The 15,648-nt window shown below is 35.7% G+C and overlaps 1 protein-coding gene across 1 annotated transcript; it reads right to left on the reverse strand.

The window, feature by feature from the left end:
* Positions 1-630: 630 nt before the first annotated feature.
* On the reverse strand, positions 631-7,911 carry LOC140145972 (uncharacterized). Its single transcript, XM_072167707.1, has 3 exons — positions 7,774-7,911; positions 4,554-4,692; positions 631-2,100 (listed from the first exon to the last, which is right to left on the reverse strand). Exons 1-3 carry the CDS (start codon positions 7,799-7,801, stop codon positions 1,422-1,424), a joined length of 846 nt encoding a protein of 281 aa, XP_072023808.1. The 5' UTR covers positions 7,802-7,911; the 3' UTR covers positions 631-1,421.
* Between the last annotated feature and the right edge of the window lie 7,737 nt (positions 7,912-15,648).

The following is a 15,648-nucleotide window of genomic DNA, read 5'->3' on the forward strand; positions in this document are numbered from 1 at the left end:
TACATTTTTCTCAAAATGTTTCACGTGTTTTATCTTATTTATCATGTTCCTGTTCCTTTCAGGGCATACAGGGTACTTGCATTCACCGTACAGCGTCATCGTCCTTTATCTTCGTGTAAGAAATTGTCAATTGTCATGATATATGCAGCCATGCATGGCGATTTTGCTCGAGATAGACCGAGCGACTCAGACTAAGCACATCACTTGTACAATAAGAAAGTTACGTTCCTTTCCAACTACGTTGAATGCGGCGTTGAAATGTGAAATATTTTACCTAGTTAATGGGTTGGTGGGTTTCCCAGTTAACCGGTTACCTAGTTAACGGATCAGTTAACACGGTTGCCGGTTGTCCACATCTCACCACTCTGAACCTATAATTAAACGTTTACACAGAGCACATTAACCAGTAACACTCTGAACTAAATCGTATCACCCGCCAATCTTTCCGGTTCCCCAGTAAACACGCAGATAATTTTGTTTACATGTTCATGTTGTATTTCCCCTGAAATAACGAGATTTGTTGATGCGCAGATACACCGGGCGCACTATAGACACCGGACCCCACTGTATTTTCATGATTATATGACCTAAGAAAACTGAAAGGCATCAATAAAGAGGCTACAAAAGGAGAACAACTTATATTCTTTTTATTATTATTATTTCCTACAACACCCTTAAACATAATACTGTCACTTACCCAATAAAGTTAAACTATGACCCAAACAATACTGAATGTGGAATATGACATGAAATACACGAATTCATATAAATAAACAAATAATTAAATTCAAAATAACAATAAAATGGGAGTAACTTTGAGAGAGGGGAAGGGAAGAGAGATGGGGAGAGTTAGAGCGGGGAGAGAGAATGAGAGAGGGGGAGAGCGAAGGAGTGGAGGAGCAAACGAGCGAGGGAAAACAAAATCTGGAAAACACAACTTTTTCTAAAAGCATGAAAGCAGCGAGTTTTAAATGGTTCGTTTAAAGGTTGCCGTAATTACAATCGTAAATGGACACTTGATATTTGCAAATACGGAAATAGAAATGGAAATGATTAATAGGTTTGACACTAAAATTTAACCATATGTTTTATCAATGGTAATTAATTATTATGTGTTTTTTGTTTTCAAAACGGATTGAGGCTGGTAATTAAACTCGGATATTGTATGAAATAGACATCTTCCTTGTCTTCAGTTAAAGCATCATTTTAGAGAAATTTCATTACATTTGATTTTAAATAAATAGATATAGTTCCAATTTGCTTCTTAGCCCTAAAAGAATCTTAAATCGATACATATTAACTGGCGTTATGCAAATACATGGTTCTAATGACTTTCGGGACACCCGGAACCCATACAGATTTATATTTTCTTTATTTTAAATCAAAATTTGGATGACAATATATGACACTTATGACACATATTAATTAGGGATTGAAATTATTGTAATATTCTCTAAGTGGTGAAAGCGTAGCCTCGTCTGCTTCAAGAGGGAGCAAGAGGATTTTACATAGCCGGTGTCAACGGTTTTTCGGCTGACAAACCAGGCATACTTTTCAACATAATCTGCTGCCTCTAATAGAGGTAACAGCTCCTGCATATAAGCAAGCTGCTCATTTGCATCGGTAGTCTGGGGAAAAGCAAACTCAGTTAACCATACTTTCTTATTGTATCGCTCCCATAAACTTTTGACATAATTCATAACGCCAGTGGGTTTTTTATAAAAACAATGAGTAGCAATATAGTCAATTTGACAATCTGAACAAAGTGCGAAAAATTCGTCGAACCATTGGATGTGATCATCGGTGCCTCCAGGTGCCGCGGATGGACTTACAAACGTTGTTGCACCATTTGCTCTCGCAGCTACTTCTAGCTGTCTCCAACGTTCGGCAGCGACTGCTGGTGTCATGTATGCTTGGTTGATGTGGTTTACTTCGTTAAAACCGAGGACGTATTCGTTTGGTTCAGTGAATTTAAACTGCTTCTTTGTAGGATCTTGAGGCCAATATCCCCAACACATCGGGATATGCTTGTCTTGTTGTTGTAACTCGTTGGTACATCCTTGGTCTGTGTGAAAGGCGTTCGAAATTCCCCAGTTGTACCTGCACCGTGGTAAAAATACCCCCAAAACAAATAACAAAACATTTGATCTCCAGCATCCTAGAAAATGGCAAATTCCACTGTATTTTATGATTTTATTCATCTTAGGAAACTCAAATCAAGTCTCAATGATGCATTTGTTTTTCAATACAAAACAAAACAATCCCGGTTAATAAAGCAAAGTATATTGAGTCAAGACCTATACTGACAGTGTGTAAAATTCTGTCCAAAAGCAACTAGTCCGGACAGGCTGCTCCTAAAAGTAACATGTCCGGCCAGAAAGTAACTAATCCTGCCCATATTATGTGTACCTTTAGTTTTGATTTACTACGTATCGGTGTTCGGGCGCTGCCGTAGTAAGTGTCTAGTTAGCACTAACTTAGCAGTGGACAAATTTCTAAGCTGGGCGAAATTGCAAAATCGTTAGATGAGCCACAACAAAAATGACTTAAAGCCATAGATTAGTATTTATTTTCCATAAAATGTTAGCTTTTACTGTTAGATATGTCCCCTTTTAATTTTGAGCCGAACAAGTAGAAAATTGGAATTTAATACTAGCGCCCATACATGTTTTAATACTCCCGCGGTTGTAATACGGTACGATCCTCGGGGGGTGTGTGTGTATGTGTATCCCGCACGCCGTGCACGTCATGTGCATACGTGTTCGATATGTGAGCACATGAGCCGTAAATTCCCTAAATTGTATTCTGAGTTACGGTGTAAAATGTGTACGAAGGTCGTATTCATCGGTAACTTAAGCTGGCCCGACATCTGTCTCATTTTGATAGTCAAAAACTAATCAATATTCCTATTGTTGAAGTGGATAATAAGCTTCTACCTTAGATGGCTATAGAACTTTTAATAGCTCTGGTCTTTGTTTGCTTTTGCTAAATCCTGTTCAAGTGGTGGGTTACCAGGCATTGTATTTTGTACAGGTATATGCATAACCAACAATTAACAATGAGAGAACTTTCTTAAGCCTCGTTGACTTGGGGATGATTTGAAATTACCGCCAATTATGACTGTTTGATATTTATTGCCAGCAATGTGGAAAAAAGAGACACATGTAAAAACGTAAAAAGCTATAATTTTGTTGAAGGAGCAAAGTTTAACAAACCATAACCCCGCTTCTGGATATCGTTTGAAGTCAAATGATATACCATTTTTAAGTTTATGATGTTTATTTTTTAACACGAAATAAAACAAAATTGACCGGGGGATGAATTTACGGCTCATTCGCCGTGAACGGTCACATATTTCCATCGTAATAATAAAACGCCGGTTCCATCGTTTTATTCAAAATCTCGGATTTTGACAAAACTACATTACCTAAAGTCTTGATTTTTGCAGGGTATCTTTATTGACTAAAGTACATTACAATCGTGTAAAAACCAGAATTTAAAAAAAAATGTTGAGGGCGTTCTCCTCAGCAAATGTTATAATATGGCTTTAACCTGACCGTGTGCGTGCAAAGCGCACGAGAATTTGCAATTATAATGCTGAAATATGCCGAAATAGTGATTAAAAAAACTTTACTTGGTTTCTTTACTAGTTCGCCGGCTCAATTAACTAAATCGTCCAGAAAACGAGTTGGAGTAAAATTGACTTTCATTCTTACCAATTGCATTTTTGCTTAAAATAAAAGGGGGTTTATATAAATGCGTAAATGTGATATGTAATATAATCAGTAATATCTTACGAGATACAAGATAAATAATTTTCCATAGTTCAAGTCCAAACGTTATGCCAGATTTTACTTAATCGATTGAGTTAGGCGACTTTTTTTTTATTTTGATTGTTATTATTTTATTGCCAATTCTTGGCCCGTAGGCCAAATTACATAAAATAAATTATGCAATTTGAATTAACATTTAGAAAATTGAGTATAAAAGTCACTAAAATCACATTATGAAATATTGCACTTTTTAACATGTATAAAATGACATGTTTGCACGTATTAAGTTTGTACCGCGTAAAATGAATTTTTATACTCATCGTCAAATATTTCAGAAAAAATGGTTTTTAGTGTTTTCCTCTAAATTAATTGACATTAGTAGATAAATAGTATCATATTTGTTTCAATTGAAATTTATACCACTTATCGTGATCATGTGATCACGAACGCCACTGTCTGATACACTTTTTACGGAAGAAGTGTATCTCATATGTGCTACACTTTTTGTACCATTTTTTTACTACACGCTAATTTGATTATTTATTACTAGTTAATTAACAGTTAATTACTTAGTTTTCAGCTTTGGGACTTGGCGTAATTAAAGAGAACGATATTCAAAAACTATATAATAAAAATTGCAAAAAGGACCACAATCATTTTTCTAATTCGCCGCAATTTTATGGAAAGTTAGTATAAAACAAATAAATAAACAATAATGACCACTCCTAAATATCGAATTATAGAACGAGACAAAACCCCAGGACAAGGATTTGTTCTTACCACCATGCGATGTTATCGAACTGGTTCAAGTCGTAACAATTGTAGTACTTCGAGGATATACCAACCCCTTTCTTGGTAGATGCTGTATGCACCAAGTCCATGGTGACTACAACTGACAGACAAAGTAAGCCCCAGAAAGCTGTATAACAAATTCAGAAAGTTTTTAAAAAGTTTTCATTAGGCATGTTAATCTATTACAAGAAGTTGTTGGGGAATGACTTTCAAAAATTGCGTTTGATGTGTCTGTTTTAACGTCTGTTCATTGTCAGACTTCACGTCGTTTTTTAGACTTAAGGGCCTGCGCGCTAGCTCAACATAAAACAAACAAAACAAACATAAAAAGTCCTAGTTTTGAGATTTTCTCCAAATATCAAGAGCGATCTAAAGAATTCCTGAACCAATACTAGGCTTGTTTGTACTTATTTTATTGCATTTTTCATGCTGATCTAAAATATGGTCATGCGAATGTACAGTACAATTCTGAATTATGAAAGAAATTTGTCTTCTGCAGTCGTGGGAGAAATAATTAAGTCTATCGTATTTCCCACCAAAATAAACATTTAAAATTTACAATAACTATATACATTTCTCTTGATATGCACGTATACAGTATAATAAAATGATGTTAATTAGTTTTTATATTGCATACATTTTAATCAAATACATTTTGAATTTCCCGCCACTCATCGTGGGTTGCCGTTAGTTGTCGTTGACGAATCCGTCAGCGACCGCAGACGGCCGAAATTATTCGTCGGGAAATTTTCAACATGTTGAAAATTTTGTGACGACAAAAAAGTAGTTGTGATTCCGTTCAAATTTCGTTGGAGACCGCAACCCTCATTTCATTGACGTTTCCATACCGTGCGAAGCCGTCTCTAGTCGTTTTAAGGTCGTCACAATTTCGTTGGTAGTCGTTGTCAACGACCATTGACGAATAAACAACGGCAAGCGACGTCACATCTCGAACCCTGACGACACGTTGCGGCAAGCAACGAATCTTGTAACGATTTTGGTGCGACAGTGACTTGCGAATTTTGTCCGGAGAGTGACGGATATATTGTTTGCGAGTATCGTTTGCGAGTACCTGCGGCATTGAAACGGTGGTCTGCGATGGGTTACGATTTTTAAACGATGGTCAACGATTTTAAACTTTTTGTGCGATTCATGAAATAGATATATGCATTTGTAGGATTGTAGAAATTAATCAAGTCTTTTTTATGGTCGTTGACAACGACTACCAACGAAATTGTGACGACCTCAAAACGACTAGAGACGGCTTCGCACGGTATGGAAACGTCAAAGAAATGAGGGTTGCGGTCTCCAACGAAATTTGAACGGAATCACAACTACCTTTTTGTCGTCACAGAATTTTCAACATGTTGAAAATTTCCCGACGAATAATTTCGGCCGTCTGCGGTCGCTGACGGATTCTCAGCGACAACTAACGGCAACTCACGATGAGTGACGGTAAATTCTAATCAAATGTTTTGAGGAGAATGTTTTCATTAATGATCTATTAAATGTTCCATGGTATGATATTGAGAATTGTGATAATGTTAATGATGCTTTTCATTTGTGGCAATATATGTTTAATGAGGTTGTTGACAAACACATGCCAAAGAAAACTAAGCGGGTTCGAGCTACTCCCTCGCCTTGGCTTAACAGTAATATTACAAAGCACATGTCGACCCGTGACTTTTTGCATCGAAAAGCTGTACGGTCTGGTGAAAAATCAGACTGGGATGCATACAAGGCTTGCCGTAATAAAGTAACTGCAATGTTAAGATCTTCTAAAAAGCAGTATTTTAATCATACTGTAAGTCAAGGTGCTGGTAATTCTAATAAACTGTGGAAAGCATTGAATGATATCCTTCCATCTAAATCATCTGCAAACCCGTCATCTATTGTTGTAGATGGTAAAGTTTTGTCTTCTAATGATGGCATGTGTAATGGTTTTAATACTTACTTTGCCAATATTGCTAATGAATTGATTGATAATGTTGAAGTTAAAGATGGAAATGCTAATTGTGTTAATAATATTGATGATGTTTCTAATTGCAATGATGATATTTCAAACTGTGGTGATGAATTGATTGATAATGAATTGATTGATAATGTTGAAGTTCATGATGTAAATACAAATTGTGTTAATAATATTGATGATGTTCCTAATTGTAATGATGATATTTCAGACTGTGGTGATGACATTCTTGCACACCATATCTTCTCGGTTGGCTTCTATGTACTTCTATGTCATCATCTAAGTCAAGCTCAAACTTGAGTCAGAACCTTTTCTGGGGTCTGGTTATATTACAAAAGTTATAAACCCATTATACTTAAATATTTAGGCAAGTCCGATATGTAAAAATCCATATGGGGTTACATGTAGTATATTAATTTAAAAGTTAGCAGGGTTTAAACTCGTGCAATATGTGACCGACAACTTCGGAAGACTTTCATTTCCTCCCATGGCATTGTACACCTTCCCAAACTAGATATCATACAAATTCCATGCTTGTAGAGTACTTTTACCTATTTTTTGAGGGCGGATCTTAGTATCCAGTCAAGTGATTTTGAAACAACAGAATTTGTTGATGGTTCTCATTTGCTTGTGCAGGTGGCAGTTAGTATTTTTTTGCAATGTTAAATGAACCTGGAAAATGTGGAGGATATCTCCTAATAACTTCCACTGACCTGTGTTCTCTAAGAATTGTGTGAGGAGTGGGGACGCCAAAGTGGACCCCCCCCCCACCCACACACACACTCACAAACACACAGGCTTCGATGTCGGGCGCCGAGTCACGTCATAGTCGCCGCAATCCACCGTCAGCTGCCGTTCCTTGCCGCCAGCAAATCCGTTGCCAGCCGTCTGACCTCGTTGCTTGTTGTCGAGCTCCGTAGAGACATCGTCACTCGCCGCCCAGACAACGTCCGATTTTGGTCGTTAGTCTCCGTTTCCTGCCGCAGACTTTCGTCCCTTGCCGTCGTGTTGTCGCTGAAGGTCGTTCCCACTCGTCAGCGAATCTTGTTTTTCCTCTTTTGTCGTCGCTTTGCCGTCAACATTTTGTGATTTTCACGTTCGTCACCTTTCGTTGCTTATCGTCCGTCATAGTGTGACCGGGCCTTAAAGGCCCAAATACTGAGTACTAAGGCCCACCAAAACAAAATTGACAAGGGGAAAACAAACAAACAAACAAAAAATAAAACAAAAGATATTTACCATTGTTTTGCATCCCGCGCAGAAACATGTTTGCTGTTACTGACGGTATCTCGTGCGAAGTCTAATCTGACTCTGCTGACAAGACTAGCTGATGAATAAAATATCTGTTTTTGCCACGGATGTCGTGAAATCTATGAACTGTCTTGTCTAACACAGTATTTACGCCTATATATAGGCGTTTAACAGTGGCCCGTAGCATTATGGGTATAATGTACACACACGTTGATGATTGGCTGTTCTGCCTTACGTCATCGTTGGACTTGGCGAACCACGTCAAAATGTACTGGGTCAAAGTACTTCGAGCTGCCGCCATTGCATCTTTAGTTTCCATTCTTTCTGGAAAATTCCAGTTTTATAAAACTTGTGCATAATCGTAAGCATGGTTGGTAGACAGACTGCAATTCAAATTCTTGGGATTTTTATTTCATCTATTGAGGAAAAACGATGTACAGGTTTTTCCGAAAAAAGATGAGAATTTGAAGATCAGAAAATGTTTTATTTATTGTTTTTTCTTCTTTTTTCTAAAATATTTAGAGCTTTTCGTTGTAGTTACTTAATATTCTATACCAATGAAGCCATATTGTAACATGTTCTGACGCGCCTCACCTCAATTTTCTCGAAATCTAGATTTTTACACTAAATGTAATGTACTAAATGTGATGAACATTATCTTAGATAATGTTTTTGGAGACAAAGTATCCTGGAAAGCAATTCTCAGGGCAACTAATGGTATCTGGGAGACTTTGTATCCAAAGAAAAAATATCCAGGAGAAATCCAGGAATCCCATGTGATCAGTGAATTATTATGAGGTGACCTTGATTGGTGGCACAAGCCATTTGTCTGCAATTATTACAAAATATTCTGATCGAGTTTCTAAGTATTCTGATCGATTGGAGACACGTGAACCCAACCACCCCCCCACCCCACAAGTTTTACGAATTTTTATCGATAAATCAAGTTTTTCGATTTGAAAAATCAAGATTTTCGCCGATAATCCAAGATTTATAATTGAAAAACTTGGTGTATCGATGGAGCAATTTTGCAAAGGAGAGTGACCGAACCCTTAGGAACTTTTTTAGGGGATAAACTTCTGTCCATCAAAATTAACCAAAATTACACACAGGATTGCCTTAATACTCTACTCTAAAACCATATCAGTAACCATGCAGTTATCCAACTGACACAACAGGAAAATGCACTGATATGGACCAGCTTCCTGGACCACATTCACCGTCAAATTGCCTCCCAGCAAAAGAAATCTGTGAGAACGGTATCTTGAATTACAGGTCACAGAAAACAATTTTAACAACATTAAGTTAAAAACATTAAAGAGAGTCAAAACAAATTTACTCTTGTGTCATTGAAACAAACATCTGTTCAAAGATTCTCACAGATATCTTTTGTTGGGTGCAAATTATTGGGCTGTGAATGTGATCCACCATGCGTGGAAGCGCACGGTGGACATATCCGTTACTAAACATGCTAAAAGACTTAGATATGACCTTCTGAAAAATTATAAGTTTCTTTTTTGGCTTAAAATGAACACTTTGAAATAGAACCATTATACTAACATTTTATTAACACCTAATGAATATAAATGACATGTATGTCTTTAAAATAACAAAAGACAAAATTACTTTTACGACTCAATAGCTATCGTCACGTGATTTGATGAATACCAATGATACAAATATATACTGAATATGAAATTCAATGACTGAATGATGAAACTGGTTTCGAGTTTGTTCGAATTCGATTTTAGGACGAATTTAAATTGCTCTCTTTACGAATATGAATGATATAAGTGCAAATTACTCTGGGAAAACCTATTATTATCATTTTCATTTTTTCCAAATGTTGGCGTAATAGCATCAGGAGAACAGGTTGTTTTTGTTTCTAAGATTGTTTCACACGATTTGTCACAGCTTTAAGAATATTATAAATAAATGTTCATTAGACCCAAATTCTCAATTTTGTGTGACTTTTTTACCATAACTAAATAGCTAGATAAATTCAAAATTAGACTCTGAAAGTGCATATGACTAGACTATTTTTTAGCTAAAGCTCAATGAAGGTACACACCTGGTTCGCTAAATCCAAGTTAAGCGGTATTGTGGTTAAAAATATTGGAAAAGGGTAGGTTTCCGTTTAAAATATTCATTCATTTAATTTAATTGCCATTTTTGTTTAACCGTGAAATGGTATCAGCCTATTAGTCTATCTAACTTACTTACTTGAACTCACACGTTTTTTGGTCTTAAATTGACATATCTTCAAATGCCAAGATCGTATGACTACCCGGGTGGTGTCATATGTAAGAGAAAGAAGTAAAGAATATAATAAAAATATTTCCACCCAGGGTCACATGTATCTGAAGACCTTGGTTAATTATCACATGGGTCCTTTTCATATATCGAAATGCTTAGAAGGTATGAAGCCCCCCCCCCCCTCCCCAATTTTTTACCAGGGGTGCCACTCCTCATAAGATCTAGATCCTTTACATATCTCAAAATGCCTAGAAAGTACTACTCTGGAGTAGTGTAAAATGAAAAAAAAAGAAAAAAAGAATAATAAACATATTTCCTTACCGGGGTGACACTCCTCATAAGATCCGGGTCAATATTCATATTTTGGGTCCTTTTCCATATCTCCAAGAAGATATGACCACCCTGAGCGGTGTCAAATGAAAGAGAAAAAAAAGTAAAGAATATAATAAAAATATATGTATTCTTTCAGATTATTCTATGTATATGTTTTTCTTTAACATTAGTCTGTTCTTCATACGCTTCTTTATATATTTCTTAAGATATTTGTGGGGTTTTCTTACAGGGTGTCCCAAAAAAGAGGCCCCACATTGCACCCTCTTTTCTCCTATTTCTGAAAAGTTGATCAAATATATTTTGGTATATAAAGAAACCTTAAATCGTTAGCTTTAATAAACCAAAACAATTATTTCAATCGGCTCATAACTTTTGAAGATATGTCCTTTTAAAGAAATGTATCCGTTTTTCACTCTGTCCACGGAGGAGGTTTGACTACTTTAAAGATTGAAAAGTGCATATACCATGCATGAATATAAAACATTCCTCGATGATAACTTTATAAAATAACAACTTTATTTTAGGGAATGGGCTTTACAGGTGGGCTTATGGGTTATGGATTTTGTTAAGTGTCATTAATTTGGGCGAAATTGATGTGGGATGGGACTTCTTTTGCTATACTTGCAATTACTTATGTTTTTCTCGTTTCTTGCGTACCTTCCTTGTGCGCCGGATACTTGCGAATGCAGCAGAAATACGGGGTTGCGAAGATGTTTGAAGCTATAGCTGGTGATCCTCGCTTATAGTAATTGCTTTCCCAAGCCTAATGCTATTATCTATCCATGTCATTAACCGTGTGTTTCGTTTAAATCTTTGATGTAGCCAAACCTCATCCGTGGACAGAGTGAAAAACGGGTACATTTCTTAAAGAGGGCATATCTTCAAAAATTGTGAGCCGATTGAAAGAATTGTTTTGGTTTATTAAAGCTAACGATTTAAGGTTTCTTTACATACCAAAATACATTTGATCAACTTTTCAGAAATAGGAGAAAAAGAGGGCGCAATATGGGGCCTCTTTTTTTGGGACACCCTGTATATAAATTCATGATTATTCAAGGTTTTCTTTTTCAACTAAGAAACCCTACACCGAGTGGTGTCAAACGAAAGAGAAAAAAGTAAAGAATACAATAAAAAAATATTTCTCCACCCAGGGTTGACACTCATCATAAGAGCTGGGTCAATATTCATATTCGGGATCCTTTTCTTATCTCGAAATGCGAAGGAGGTATGACCCCCACCCCATTCAAATATCACAGATGCTTTTGTAGGTCCTGTGGTTCTTGAGTTATGTTGTTTAGAGGGTTGAAACAATAACAATTTTGTAAAATGTACATAACTCATTCACAACAATAAATCAAGCAAGTTTTCAAAGTATATGATTTGTAGAATAAACTTTTGCAAAACAAAAAGGTGTTATTTTCAATAATATATTGATTTAGATAATAAAAATCGATTTTTTTTTAGTGCTTCACCCAACAATACCTAGTCTACCCTTAATGCATACAAACTCACCCCTACATAAAGTACACACACATGACACAGGTGCATGGCATAATACTAGTAGTGTAATCTATGTAAAATGTTAATCAGACATGAAATGTTAATTGGATTAATTTAGAAGGGTATGTTTTCCTTCAAAATGTGAATCCATTTAACTTAATTGTCATTGTTTTACCTTGCTACAGCTTGATAAAAGTACACGACGCATACAAACTCTGCAAAGTTGTATATAATATGCACACAGGTGCCTGCAATTTAATAAAGTATCGCAAAAAAGTAGCCTAAAATTCTTAAAATGGGATAGTATTCCTGTAAATTCAGCAACATTTAATGAAGCAACTGTGGATATAAGATATCGGCAAATTATAATAAAAAGTTGCATACAAATTTTATTAAAAAGATTAAACACATTGTTCATGAACTAAATGGCTATTAGTATTATAGTGCTTAAACATAAGACGTTTAGTTCGTAAACAGGCTGTTTTAGGTCCTACAAGCATAAACATTATATTATTATTATTATTATTATTATTATTATTATTATTATTATTATTATTATTATTATTATTATTATTTTATTATTATTATTATTATTATTATTATTATTATTATTATTATTATTATTATTATTATTATTTTTATTATTATTATTATTATTATTATTATTATTATTGTTGTTGTTATTGTTGTTGTTGTTGTTGTTATATTATTATTATCATTATTATTATTATTATTATTATTATTATTATTATTATTATTATTATTATTATTATTATTATTATTATTATTTCATGTTCTTTCTTCTATCAATCGTATAATGAGCCATTGTAACCATATGCGTTTGTCAATTTTGACCACATTGGGTCACTAGGACCATGGTGGGGGGTGCCACATATGTCCCGTGAAAATGTTTGGTGCAAAGCTCATATCAAGTCATTATGACCAAAAACGTGTTTTTTACTATATTACTATATTACATACCAGCGTGACGTCACTTGAACGCATGCATCGTCTATAGCCAGTGTCTAAAAGTTGTACACAGAATTGGGGTCTCCCATCCTTGTACGACATTGTATTACAAAGTTCTGGGTCGTGAAAAATGCCTATTTTGATATACAAAATAGCTCAGCAAGTTGTGACCCCAAGCTGCACTGTAGAGGGTGTTCCAATAAAAACAGAACCTTCATTGCGCCCTATTGTTCTCCTATTTCTGAAAAGTTGATCAAAGGTATTTTGGTATGTAAAGAAACTTTTAAGGTTAGCTTTAATAAACCAAAAGAATTATTACAATCGGCTCACAATTTTTGAATATATGCCCTCTTGCAGAAATGTACCCGTTTTTCACTCTGTCCACGGATGAGGTTTGGCTACATTAAAGATTAAAACGATACACATGAGTAATGACATGGATAGATAATAGCATTATGCTTTGGAACGCATTCACTATGTGCAAGGATCACCAGCTAGCCTCCAACATCTTTGCAACCGTATTACTGATAAGTATACGGCGCACAAGGAGGGTACTCAATGACTATGATGACATGAGGACCTGGAACGAAACCTGTATTCGTCAAGGAGGCAACCAGGTAGAGGGCAAAGCAGCACAGTAAACTCACTTCAGAAGATCCAAGGACATACCAAACAGCCCTTTTCAGGCGACCCTTTATCCCAAAAAGAGAAAATTACATGTTGTAGGCCTAAATAAAAAGAAAGCAAGAAACAACAAAGTAAGAAAGTAAGAAACATAATAAAACAAAGAGGCAAACAAAGAGGCATAAATAACCGAGAAAAAATAAGTTTACTTGCAAGTATAACAAGAGATGTCCCATCCCACATCCATTTTCCGACAAGTTTATAGTGACACTTAACACAATCCATAGCCCAGAGTCCCACCGGTAAAGCCTAGTCTCTAAATAAAGTTCGTTATTAAAGTTATCATTGAGGAATGCTTGATATTCATGCATTGTACGTGTATTCCTTTCCAATCTTTGAAGTAGCCAAACCACCTCCGTGGACAGAGTGAAAAACGGGTACATTTCTTTAAAAGAGCATATCGTTAAACGTTATGAGCCGTTTTTTCCGGTTTATTTAAGCTAACGAATAAAAGTTTCTTTACATAATTTTTTATATTTGATTAACTTTTCAGGAAAAAAAGAAAGCGCAATGAGGGTTCTGCTTGTGTGTGTGGGTGTGTGTGTGTGTGTGGGGGGGGTGTGGGGGGGTGTGTGCTTTTGGGACACCCTGTATAAGCCTAACTTTCGGACTAAGTTAATTCAAGGAAACCGGTGACAGAGAGGAGCTGAGGTCACAGTTCGTAAAGCTCATTAAGTATTCAAAATGGCTGCCATTTGGCTTTAAATGGCCGTGATTTGGATTAAATATGATCACCGTTATTGAAAATGGTATCAAAATTCCTACAAAATGTACTGAAAGCAATCTACAGTGTGGCATGTCATCAGGGCCATGTGCTTTATGCTTGGTTGTATTAAAAATTGCCGCCATTTTATCACAACATGGGTTTGGAATTCACAAAATGCTCACTAAATTTTGCCCTAATGATACTGCGTGGTGATCTTTTCCATGTTTGTTTGAGTTCATTAAAAATTCAAAATGGGCACCATTTATTTGGAAATGGGTCTAAAATGCCTGAAAATCTATTTAAGCAGATGACTTTGCCGTGAGGACAACAAGTATCTGGAAATGGCAACTAGATATAACTTGGGTGTGAGAATTGACAATTGACTGTCATAATTAAAAGTAAGTTCACAGAATCACTCAGTTGTCAAAAGCTTCTTGTTTCAATTCATGTTCATTTATTCCAAAACTGTTTTCATTACAAAAGTAGCCGAGCACCATATAACATTAGAAATAATATTTTAAGGTCATGATACATTAGTATTGCTGACAAACATTTGTACCCGAATTTGTAGCACCAAAAATAAACAATATTTTGAAAAATTCATTAATACTGCTGACAAATCACCATACATGAATATATGAAAAATAACATTGGAAATAATATAAGCTGATGATGCATTAATACTGCTGACATAGCGCAACATATTATATATTAGACACAATATTTTGAACCTGTCGATGATACATTAATATTGCTGATACAGGGTGTCCCTGAAAGAACTGTATCGTCGGGAACTGATTTTTTTGGGTATTTTAAGGCATAAACCAAACATAACTAAATAATCGATGTGGTTGAGGAATATATCAGCTATCACATTCTTTTTGAATTTTGACAATAAATTTGACCGGTCGGTTTTTGAAATAGAAGAACTTTACGAAACTACCACATTTTCCGTCCGTATCTATACGCAATGCGCTGAATATGGAGTTTCGTAAAATTCGTATATTTCAAGAACGGGGTGGTCAATTGTCAAAATTCAAAAAGTATGTGATAGCTGATTTATTTCTCAACCACACCAGTTATGTTTAGTTGTGGCATTAAAATACCCAAACAATTATGTTTCCCGCAACGATACAGTTCTTTCCGGGACACCCTGTACTTTGAATTGTGTTTTTGTCACATTTGAATACACATTATCCGAAGTCAGTTTGAGTCTGAGAGTAAATATGTTCATTCATGGTGTTTTGCACTGAACATATTCCATACTGCGTAGTTTGTTTACAGAAATGTTTTCTTTCAGATGCAGACATCCCCAACAACCACATCAGCCAAGACCTCTGCAACAGTTTGAACGGTGACACCAAACCTCGCCTTCAAGTTGACACACATACTCCACATCTTTCCCTGGTTCCTGA

This window comes from Amphiura filiformis, chromosome 2, assembly GCF_039555335.1.
Source record: "Amphiura filiformis chromosome 2, Afil_fr2py, whole genome shotgun sequence".
In the NCBI taxonomy this organism is placed as follows: Eukaryota; Metazoa; Echinodermata; class Ophiuroidea; order Amphilepidida; family Amphiuridae; genus Amphiura; species Amphiura filiformis.

Bases quoted from the DNA above. Each gene is read 5' to 3' on its own strand.
- LOC140145972 (XM_072167707.1), bottom strand. From the start codon at position 7,801: ATGTTTCTGCGCGGGATGCAAAACAATG. The intron at 4,693-7,773 runs GTAAATATCTTT...TTTGTTATACAG, and splicing joins GCGCGGGATGCAAAACAATG to CTTTCTGGGGCTTACTTTGT. The intron at 2,101-4,553 runs GTAAGAACAAAT...ACCACGGTGCAG, and splicing joins TTCGATAACATCGCATGGTG to GTACAACTGGGGAATTTCGA.